Here is an 11,858-nt window from a genome sequence, read left to right on the forward strand (position 1 = left end):
CGAGTTTGCTTGTGTGTTTTTGGTGGGACTTCCTTCCTTGTGGTCATTTCTGCTCCAGATATAATACAGTATTTACTACCCATTTTAGATAAGGTAATCCCAACATGAAATGTAGCCTTGTCACTGTTTTAAAAAAAAAAAAAAGAAAGAAAAGGCAGAGTCACCAATTTGACCAGAAACTAGTGACACATCCTGTAATAAACAATCATTTATAGTGGAAGCGGCTGGGGGTGGTCATGCAAAACTTAAATGTTGCAAACTGCATAAAAAAACAGCACAAACCTGCGAAGCAAAATTATCCTATAGAAAGTTTTCCAAAAGGAAGTAAAGCACTTAGGTGCTCTCGGACTTTGAGTTCCTTCCAAGTATTATTTTAAGCAGGGGGCAGCAAACTTTTTCTGCAAAAGGCCAATGGTAAAATGGTTTCTGTCTCAACTATTCAACTCTGCCAACATAGGTGGGAAGCAACCCTAATGCAGAAACTCATGGTTGTGTGGCTGTACACCAATAAAATCTGTTTATGAAAGTTTTAAATACAGAATATATCTTTTCCATTAAAATTTTTTGCTGGTAAAAAAAAAACTTGTTTATGGGCACTGAAATTTGATTTTCATAAAACTTTCATGTGTCAGAAAGTCCTGTTTTTCTTTTGATTTTTTTTTCCAGCCACTTGAAAATATGAAAACCATTCTTAGCTCGGGCTGCATAGAAACAGGTGGTGGGTCCGATTTGGCCCAGAAGCGACAGTTTGCCCACCCCGATTTTAAAAGCTCAATAAATATTTGCTGGTGGTGATAAAACATTTCTCCTTCTGAAAACAGTCTGAAATGCAGGGTGGATCAGGCACTGCCCCACATCTCTTTTCCCATCTTCTCTTTTTGAAAACTTCCAGCACTGCGGTAAGCTGTCGACTTGACCAAGACAAAGGCCACCATAAACAAGCTAAATCACGTTCCTTTTCTGAGCCCTTTTATAAATAAGAGTTTCAAAACCTCTCTTCTACCAGGGAAGGCAGCATCCTGATGAAAGGCAGCAGGCCTACAAGTGACAGGAACGGGGACTATGCTACCACGTGGGCCCCACACTTGCAAAGCAGCAAAGGCAGTGGCAACTTTATAGTCATATACACACAAAAACTGTGTCTTTACCATCCCCCGTATGATAAAGCCTTGCTTAGGAGAATGAATAAAGAGGCAAACTTACAGTAAACTGACAAGACAGGCTGTTCTTAAGAATGAAGGGTGGGAAGGGATAAACTGGGAGTTCGAGATTTACAGATACTAATACATATAAAATAGATAAACAACAAGTTTACACTGTACAGCACAGGGAAATATATTCAGTATCTTGTAGTAACTTATGGTCAAAAAGAATATGAAAACGAATATATGTATGTTCCTATTTGACTGAAGCATTATGCTGTACACCAGAAATTGACACAACATTGGAAACTGACTACACTTCAATTAAAAAAAAGAAAGAATGAGATCAGACACCCTATGTAACCAACCTGCCAAAGAAACTCAGCACACCTGAGCCTGCCCACTCTCCCCTTGAGAGTGTACTATTGCTTAATAAATCCTCATTTTACTCTCTTGAAAGAAAAAAAAAAAAAGAATGAAATGAGATAAACAACAAGGTCTACTGTATTGCACAGGGAACTATATTCAATATCTTATAAAACCTATAATGAAAAAGAATATGAAAAATTATATATATGTATAACTGAATCACTATGCTGTACACCAGAAATTAACACAACATTGTAAATCAACTATATTTCAATTAAAAAAAAACTTGTGACTCATTCAAAATGACACCTTTGTTCCTTATCCACGTAATCTATACAAAATATATGTATTACTCTACAAAACAAATTTAGCTTCCAGTTTAAAAAAAAAGAATAAGATTGGCTTAACATTTCATATGACCACTAAAGACAAGTTCAATGAAAATTATTTCTTACTCTCCAAGTTTCACCTAGACATTATTTCCTTAATCCCTGACAAAAAGACCACAGTATAAAACTTCTGTGGGAATCCTTGAGTGTATAATACCTCCCTTTCTTTTTATACAGCCCTTCCCTCTGAAAAGGTAAATGCGGATTTCACTCTTTCTTCCATTCTCATGACTCCTGCATAGACGTTGCTGTATCTTTTCAGAATCAAGGAGAAGTAAAGAAATGTTAAATTATTTGCTGGAAGTAATTCAGAGGCCTTGGCAGAGCACAGAATGAAGGGAATATTGCTGAATTGCCAACTTAAGGCTTCTTCCAAATAGACCATGAAGATTTTACCCAGTTCCTTCCAGAAATGGAAGCTTATACATTGTGGGATGAGAAGGTTCTGCCGTAAGGGCATTCGTGTTCCTGAATCACCGTGATGACTATCAAGAACTGCATCTTTGCGATGCTCACTTTTACCATTCTGGACAAGTCAGGAATGGACTACACTGACTGTCTGGGTGAGTTAAGTCAGTTAAGTTGCCATCAACAGGGGTAGAAGAGTTTGGAAAAAAAATTATACCATGGCTAACATCTACCTAAAGAGAAGCAGAAACCACAATTCCAATTCATTTGAGTTGTCTGGTACTTTTCCAGAAAATGTTTTTTGAGTAATGACGTATACTAGATTCACTCTAAAAATTATCTAATCCTCTGCCAGTGAACCAGTAAACACACGCAACATCAAACGTGTCAGATAATGAATGGGTCAGTACAAAACCAGCAGAAGAGTATCTTTGATTTAGAACAGAATTCTAAATTTTATTAGAATTCTATTTGAACTAATCAATTCGATTCTATTCTATCAATGACAAGAATTCATTGATTTGCTAATTTTACAAACCAAGAGGCAAACCTTTTTCATCTAGTTTATCCTTAAGTGCCCCTTGCACTGATTTCCTAAATGAACTCTTGTTTTGTATGAATACAGACTTTCTTAGGAACCACAATGCAATCTGAATACCAATACTGACATCTTTCCCAACTTTTTTTTTTTTCCAACCAGAACTGCAGATTTTCCTAACCAAAAAGGGAAAGAGGGGAATCTGGGAAATAACTGTCTGTTCAAGATGTAAACTAGTATTTTTGACCTTTAATTAGGTGCTATGCTGCTGAGATTGCCATGAGTGTATCAGTGATGCAAAATCCCACCCAGAACAGCAAACATGTTCTTTTTCCTCATAATGCGGTTCTTACTCCTGTTCTATCCTTGAAGTACCATTACTTGGAAACTACTAAAAGTTATCATCATTTTTCATAATATTTCCCCAACACTGTGACCCAGTTGTAGACCTGCAGCCCAGTGAAAGCACTTCCTTCTGCAGAGAATGAATGACTCTCAATGTAGCACAAAATGTAGCACACTCCAAAGGAAAGGCACAGTGAGTTCTACAGGATCTGAGGAATAGAGCGGGGGTGGGGGTGGGGGGAGGGTGGGTTTAAAGAAGCAGAAGGGCTGGAAATAAAACTAAAGAGTAGTGTTCGAAAAGTTGAACAGTAAGATAACAGGTCTATCTTAGAGCTACCTTTAAAAAGAATTCCAGTAAGAACTAGAAATGCACTTCTGTTTATTGTCGGGTAAACTCATGTCAGTTTAGTAATACGCCTTAGGCTTCTGAATCACTGTTTGACACGACATACGTGGATACTGTACCATTACTTATTACCAAATAATTACCAGAACAATCATCTGGGTTTAGCCCAGGGGGATTATAAAGCCCTAAACCCTGGAGGCGCGGAGGGCGTGGTGCGATGGAAGAGTCGGAGTAATGTAAAGCCGATTCAAGTATAAAGGTGGGGGTGGGGTACAACACTTAACAGGCAGGGAAATCACAAGGCCCACGTTCCAGAACTCCAGTGGCTAGCTAGAAGTATGTGTGACCTTGTGCAAGCCACAAAGGACTGTTCAAAGATTTGATCTCACGGACAAAGAGACCAGACTGCGCTGAATGCTCTTTAAGACCACTTTCCAGGATCCAAATACCATTGTATAACACCTCCCTCAGGTGTGTGCGCCTCAATGGGCCACAGCTGGGACAACTCAGCCTCCAGCTTCCGCCCGGCGCCGCGGGGCGTGGGGCCGCGCTCCGCGCCCCTAGGACGCTCTCCGTTCGCGAACGCCCAGCCGGGTGAGCGGTGCCAGGGAAGTGAGGTTGGAAGTTTAAGGGTGGCCGAAAGTTGGGGGGGGGAACTGCTGAATCAGGGTGCCCCCATTTTGCCAGATCCCCGGCAATCGGATGCTCCCTTCCCTCACCCCTCCTTCTGCTCCTTAAAGAAACCGGAGCAGCCTGTGCGCTCCAAGATCACCTGCGAAGAGCAGAGTGATGTCACTAGGGTACCCCTGAAGCCGCCCCCATGGTAGAAAAGGGCCGAAATCTCTCGGTACCTGCGAAAGAGAGGCCCTCTCTGTAAGGTGACCCTTGAACGCGTCATCCTTAAGTCCCGCAGCCTCGGCCGGGCGGGATGGGGGTGGAAGGAGAGCGCACTCGCAGCACCAGAGTTTCCATCACCACCCTCCCCCCTCGCAGGGTACCGACTGCCAGCGGCCGGGCGGGTGGTGGAGGGTGGCACGAACAAGAGAGCGCAGCAGGGGACCCCTGCAGCCGCCCAGGCCGAAGGGTTAGGGACTGCGTTCCAAGAGTTCCGGGCGGCCACCCCAGTCGCGTTCTGAGGCCACCTCGCCGGCTTCCGGCACCGCGGAGTCGGGCCCCTCGCGATCAGCGCCGGAGGGGCCCCAGGAAGAAGGGATCGGGGGAACTGACCGGGGGGCGCGGGCGGGCATCCTACCTGTGGTGGAGAGCACGGTGCTGGCGAAGAAGAGCGCGGAGGTGAAGTCCCAGTTCCAGTTGCCCGAGGCGTTGCTGAGCACTGACACGCCGTAGTTGCTGGCCTCCAGCACCCGGCCCAGGAACTGCTCGAGCTGCGGCTCCGACAGGCACTCGTGCTCCTCCAGGAACCGCCGCTTCAGCTTGCGCAGCTCCTGGCGCAGCAGGTCCTCGTAGGGCAGCTCCACCGACGAGAAGACCACGGCGCCGAAGACCAGGTAGAGCACGTAGCCGAGCACCAGGAAGCCGAAGCACCAGGCCGAGCGGTGCCGCTCCACCAGGCGCACGCACGAGCTGCCGGCCAGGGACTGCAGCATCTTCCCCGCCGCAAGGCCCGCGCCGCAGACCGGCCAGCCGCCGCCGCCCCGCCGCCCCGCCGCCCCGCCGCCCCGCCGCCCGGCCGCCCGGCCGCCCCCTCGGGCCCGCCCCGCTCCCGGCGCGCCCGCCCGCAGCGCCGTCTGCCTGCGATTGGCTCGCTCCCGAGAGCGTTTTCTTCCTTCTTTTCCTGTTTCCTCGCAAATATAAAAAGCCCAGATGATGTGGCGCTGACGTGGTTGCCGGCTCAGGTAACCGGAGAGTCGCCCGGGACCGTGGGGGCAAACTTGGCGGCAGCGGCGCGGGGGCTGAGCGCGCGGCCAGGACGCCCCCGCCCTTGGCGACGTCCCGCCGCCGGCCTCCCGGACCCCCGCCACTCCGCCTCCCGCTCACCCCCAAGCGGGGTTCAGCTCCCCAACCTGCCCGAGCCGACGGCGGGCGGGGTGGGGAGGGAGTGCGTGCGTGCGTGCGTGCTTGCGTGCGTGTGTGTGTGTGCACGCGCGCGCACGTGCGATCACTTCTGGGCAGCGCGCTGCGGGTCCAAGACCCGGTCCCAGGTCCACACTTTCCCACTTATTTCTTCATCAAAGCCCTTATTACAAAAAGAAAAAAAAAAAAAAAAGAAAAGAAAAAAGAAGAAAGCGAACGCTGAAATACTTCCCACCTTCTCTTACTGTCCCGAGGACTGAGCGATCTGGTGCCAGGGATGATGGTGAAAATACCAGAATCTCAAGACTGGCAGGCACCTGGGACCTGAAAAGTAAGGGAGAGATTTGGAAAAGTCACATTTCTGAACTCTAATTCTGAAGAAAGCCCCCATATGCCAACTACTAGAAGAGACTGAGCTTTCCCAAGTGGCTTTTCTTTTTAAGGGGAGGAGGGTATTCCTGTAGGCAACAGTCAAAATTGGTGTGCCCTTTTTACAAAGGCAGTTTGAGGATGCGTTTCGAGAGCCTTGAAAGAGTTTATATACTGTCTCCCTGATGTGTCCTAACAAAAAATGATCAAAAAGGTAAAGATTTATAGACACGACTGTTGACAAACAATATATATATCTATGTTAAATATGAAATAATGAAGATCAGGAACAATCTAACTGTTCCAAAAACAGGAATGGTTAAATTATGGTATCTCTACAGCTTGGATACCATATAGCTATTAAAGGTGTGTCTGAAGACCATTGAAGCAGAAGCCATCTCCTGTACAGAGTAGATTCAGTCTTATAGGAATCTCAAATATGTAAAACATTTGTATTTTTGTATTGTAAAATAGACCTATTTGCATAATAGATCCACTGCAAATAAAACCAGCTTCTAACAATTGTCTTTGGAAGACCATGGAGTAAACAGGTGACATTTTGTTTCTTGTATGTTTTTATATTTTTCAAATTTTCTCCAGCGGACCTATTTTTGTAATCGGGAGAAACATTAAAAATAAACAAAACAGAATTATTTAGTACAATTTCTATCTGCGTACTTGAAGAAATTCTTTTAAAAAATGTAACTCGTTTGGGGTTTGTTTAGAAATTTGCATGGAAATATCTAACAGCATCAAGCTTTTTTTTTAAGTAAATGAGCTTACCTCCTACTTAGAGGATTGAAGCCACCCCTCCCCTACTTCTCTATACTTCGGAATCTCTTAATAAGTAACCCACTTCTTTCCTTTTCTCTGACCCTTGAGGAAACAAGTGCCTGCTTATTTTCAAGGTGAAGTAATTCACCCACCCCTCAGTCCCTCGGTCTCCAGGAATCTTTACCTCCCCAGCCAGTCCCCTACTTTTTTAGAACTTGGATCCCTCCTGCTGTGCTGGTTCTTTTCTCTCTGGTGATTTTTTTAAATCACCAGCCTGTAACACACGCTCTCTACAACGTGCCTTGTAACCCTTCCCACTCCTCCCCCATCCTTCCTGATCTTTGCCAGTATGACACCTTGGGGGACCTACTTGCTCCTGGGGCCACCTCCTTCTGCCTCTCACGGGGCCTTTTCTCCCAGTGTCATTGCTTTCTTGGTTTTTGTTTGTTGGTCTGTTGTTCTGTTTGTCCTCCTTGTCCCTGCTCCAGTCTCCATCTGTGATGGTACTGCAGGTACCTGTCCTTCAGAGCCTGGCTTCAATGCTGTATCTCATCCACAAGGCCTGCGATGCCCCAAAGGGATGTGATTTCTTTTTCCTCCCAGACCACATAACCCTTTATAAACACCACGGTTTGTGGTGTACTTTGGTTAACTGCATACATGTGTGGTTTCAGCATCATGCACTCAACTATACATACACATATACTGCAGCTTTAACACATGGTTGCAAGTTCTTTGACCCTCTTCTCATCAATAGGTAGGGTGTTGTGTCCCCTACTCTTGAAATTGTGTGGATTCATGCCGGTATCACCCAACAGAGTGCATCAGAGGTGACACTAGGTGATTTCAAGTTTAGATCATGGAAGGCTAGAAGCTTCTGACATTTTTCACTGGAACACCCCTCTCTTGGAGCTTTGAGCCACGACTTAAGATCTCTGATGACTCTGAAGTAATTAAGGTAATCTGCCCTGCTGGAGAGACCATGTGTAGGTCTTCCAGGTGACAGTTCCAGCTGAACTAGCCTTCCTACCACCCCCACTGAGGCTTGGGACATGAGTGCAGCCGTCCTCAACCCTCCAGATCAGGCTAGCCACCTGCTGAATACCACCAGGGAACCTCTGTCGATGCCCCTTGTAGCAGAAGAATTTCCTGGCTGAACTTGGCTTGAATTGTGAGCTGTAACAAGGTAGTGGTTGTTTTCAGCCATGAAGTTTAGGCAACAATAGAGCACCTGGGACAGCATGCGTCTGGAGCAATATTAGCGATGTTAGGATTTCTACTTCTGTTGAAACCTTTACCCTACATGATTCCTACGTACCACCCTGCTGACAAGCTATTTCCTGGCCAGCCTCCTCCTCCCGGGAAATCTACAAGCTGGAGCTGACAACCCTGCTACCCTCCCCCCACCCAGTGTGCCAGAGACCATTCCAAGCATTTCTCAGAAGAAGAAAAAAAACTGGGAATATGAAAGAAGGCTCAGGGAAATGTGTAGAGATTCCCTGGAAGGGAGCAAAGGTGAGAAGGGAGGGGATGAGGTGCGTGGGAGGGGGTGAGGCACGTGGGAGAGGCTGCACCTCAGCAGGCTGCAGCTGCTTTCTACATCACTGCGCTCCTTAATTGATGTAGTTTGGCAACAGGTGACCAAGCTTTGTGAGAAACACTTGGCACAGAGCTTGCAAGTTAATCTGACAGGGAGCTAATGGTGTAGGTGATCACTACTGTGCTGTATTACAATTAGGGATAAATGGCAAACAGTTCGTGTAATGGGGTTAATTATCGCCACAGATTGGGATGATGATAAGAGCCATTTTTAGAGATGGTAGGTCTATAGGAAAGTTTTTCGCTTGCGATCAGAAAGTGAAGTTCACAAACACGGAGTTGGGAAAACCCAGTCAATCAGCAGCAGGAACAAAATGCTAGTGTTGGTGATTCAATTTTGTAGTTTATACCCAAAAGAATTGAAAGCAAGAACTCAAAGAAGTATTTGTACACCCACTTTCATAGCAGCATTATTCACAATAGCTAATGGGTGGAAGCAACCCAAGTGTCCCCTGATGGATGAATCGATAAACAAAATGTAGTATATACTTAACAACAGAGTATTTTCAGCCTTAAAAAGGAAATTCTGACACGTACTGCAATACAGGTGAACCTTGAAGACACAATATTGAGTGAAATAAACTAGTCACACGAGGACACATACTGTATGACTCCACTTACGTGGGGTACCTAGAGTAGTCAAATTTGCAGAGGCAGAAAGTAGAACAAGTTGTGGTTGTCAGGGACTGGAGGGAGGAGGGAACGGGCAGTGATTGTTTAATGGGGAAAGCGTTTCAGTTTTGCAAGATTGGGAGACGGCTGGTGAGGGTGGTTGCACATTACAAGTGTGCTTAATGCCACTGAACTGTTGGCTTAAAAATGGCTAAGATGGTGCATTTTGTGTTATGTGTATTTTAAAACAGTTTTAAAAAGTCAGCATTTGGGTTGACAGTGGGGAGACAGGCATCAAAAGTGAGCTGAAGCTTCTCTACTGCACAACTGGCTCCAGGATGTCTCCGTGATGTGGATTCTTAAAGAAGTAGACATCCTTCACTTCCAGAGAGCATTGGACGGTTCAGGTAGGGCACAGCACAAGGGACCTTAGTGACCTGGCAACTGTACACCCAAATGAGATACACCGGGTGAGTGATGGGTCTGGAAACTCAGCTTGGAGAAACTGGCAGGAGTATTCCAGGCATGTGCCCCGAGGAAGGAAAATATAAGCTGGGTGCAGAGAAAACAAAAAAACAAACAAACAAAAAAAAGTGAATTTATTTTGTGTGTCTTCCCAGGGCTGAGCTGGGACTCGTGGGTGGCAGATATGCAGTGGAAGATTTAAAAATCACGGTGAGAGAGAACATTCTAATCCTAGGACTATCAATGAAACAAGCTACCTCTCGAAGCAGTCAGCCCCGCTGCCAGGAGTGTTCAAGCAGAAGGCAAACCATGATAGACGAGAAGGTGAAGTGGAGAGCCTTGTGTCATTTAAGGCTCTTTCCCAGTCTGAGATGGTGGCAGCATTGGCAAGGTCAAGAGCCTGGGGAGAAAGGAGTGACACAGAGGAAGCACAGTCGTCCTGAAGTGCCTCTGAAAATTGCGAGATTCCTAACCAGGGATGCCCACGGTGATCCAGTCCTGTGGCGCCATCCCCAGGTGACAGGGAACCCCGCCAGAGCAGGCCTCTAGCTTCTCTGCCATCTTTCTCAAAGGGTGTCACAGTCCCCCTTCTTGCGGTGGGCAGATCCCGCTGGGTCTCTACACAGGGTCTGCTGGTAGGGTGGCAAGTGACAGTGACTTGCTGTGACAAGTGACAGCAAGTGAAAAAGTGGTCCTCCTGTCCACACAGGCCTGTGAAAGACTGTCCACCCTCGGCTTAAGGGATGCCCATAATTTCCCTGGCCTCACCTCTGTCTCCTGGCCACGCCTCCTAACCTCACTTTACCTGCGGGTGTGAACACAGAATCCATCTTGCTCACCTCTTATTCACACGCCCTCCAGGGGGCACAAGAGATAAGGAGGGAAAGCACAGAGGGCTTCTGGAAGTTAAGAAAATGAAAGAGGGAGAAGGTGAAGTTAAAAAGAAATTAACAGGGGAGCCAAAAGATTCTGATGGCCTCCCCTGCTCTGCCTGCCTCAAGCCTTGGAAGGTGACCCCACCCCCAGCGGTGCGCTTCCCTCCCCTCCTCCTCACCCTCCCCTCCCTCCTCTCCAGCAGCAGCGCAGGCTCGGGTGAGCTGGGACCCCGCTCCCAGCCCGAAGCCACCTCGCTGTGCCCTCGGCTTCCTGATCACTCTCCAAAACCAGATCCTGTGTCTCAGCAGCTCGGACTGGGTTCCTGTAGGCTTGGTTATTCCATGATTTCAGACCATTACATAGTGTAGGAGGGGTTATGGCCCTGATGCTGGAAAAGAGAGAAAGAAAAAAAAAAAGGGCAGGACGGTGTCTTTTTTCTTTTTTGCCTTCTGGAGTGTCCAGCCCAGGCTGCTGGCGATTATCAGGGTCCTTGTGTCTTGTCCCACACCCACCTAGGGGATACACCTGAGCTGCGAATTCTTTGACAACACAGGACAATACACTTCATGAACTATTTCGGTTGCATGTGACACAGTAGGATGAACGCAGGGCGCCAGCTGGTATCCAGGAAGCCTTCCAGCCCAGAGTGGCTTCAGGCTGAAGGGCAGTGGTTTACCTTTTCAAGAACTTATCTACTCAGAAAAAGTTCAGATCTGGGCCCGATAGATGCCCTACCCACCCCCACTAAACTGGAGGGCCAGAACTCCAGGTGAACTCTGTAAACGCCCACCCCATACACGTCCGTATTTGCTCTATTAGACCCTCCCCTAGATTCCTATCACAGACCATTTCCAGGTAAACTTCCTTGTATTTCAACACCTCATTCAAATCCTCCCTTCAGGTCTCCTTCTTTAACTATCAACACACACAAACCTCTCTCTCTTTCTCTGAATTCACTCAGCATTATCTGTGCGAGTCACCAGGTTCCTAAAATACACCTCCCAGTATCACTGATTTTATGAGTACATTCTTTGTCTTCTCCAAAGACCCTTCAGTCCCAGGAGGAATCTCTGTGTCTCTTAGTTCTTTGTATCCTTGCGAACACTCAGCACAATTCTTTCACATGACATATGTACAGTCGATATCTTTGTTTGATTAATAAATAATCACAGTGATTACCCTTTCCCCAGGCTGCAGTGTATTATTTAGTGGGAAATATTTTTAGAACCATAGTCAACCACCCTGTTCTTATGAAATATCTGTGATTGCTTTCAATGAGAGGAAACTTGTTCTTAGTACAAGGACCTGCCAGAGGAGCCCTAGACAGGAAATTATTTATTTAGGGGTAATTTTGTTCTATTGGATTCTAGGATTTTCCATTTATAAAGAAGACTTTTGAGATTCTTTTTTTTTTTAATGGAAGGCAAAGATCCTCTATTAGACTTTTAATTTTGAATGTCTGCCTTGCCCATCACCCTTAAAAACAAAACAAAACATCCACTTACAGATTCTAGAAAAAGCAGGATGATGCCATGTCCCAGCCCCCATCACGACTGATTGGACTAGAGATACAACTTGGAGCAAAACCAATG

General features: G+C 46.4%; 1 protein-coding gene across 2 annotated transcripts in view; it reads right to left on the bottom strand.

Annotated features, from left to right (window-relative positions):
- The window catches only part of KCNK1 (potassium two pore domain channel subfamily K member 1), a 46,110-nt gene extending 40,508 nt beyond the window's left edge, over window positions 1-5,602 (bottom strand). Inside the window, exon 1 of one of the 2 annotated variants that reach the window (XM_010952106.2) lies at window positions 4,790-5,600. In XM_010952106.2, coding sequence (XP_010950408.1) covers window positions 4,790-5,144 — 355 coding nt within the window. In that variant the 5' untranslated portion in view covers window positions 5,145-5,600. Of the gene's footprint in view, window positions 1-4,789 lie in introns of both variants that reach the window. The other variant, XM_074373142.1, reaches the window with a different exon arrangement.
- Between the last annotated feature and the right edge of the window lie 6,256 nt (window positions 5,603-11,858).

This window comes from Camelus bactrianus, chromosome 11 (genome assembly GCF_048773025.1).
Source record: "Camelus bactrianus isolate YW-2024 breed Bactrian camel chromosome 11, ASM4877302v1, whole genome shotgun sequence".
Classification (NCBI taxonomy): domain Eukaryota; kingdom Metazoa; phylum Chordata; class Mammalia; order Artiodactyla; family Camelidae; genus Camelus; species Camelus bactrianus.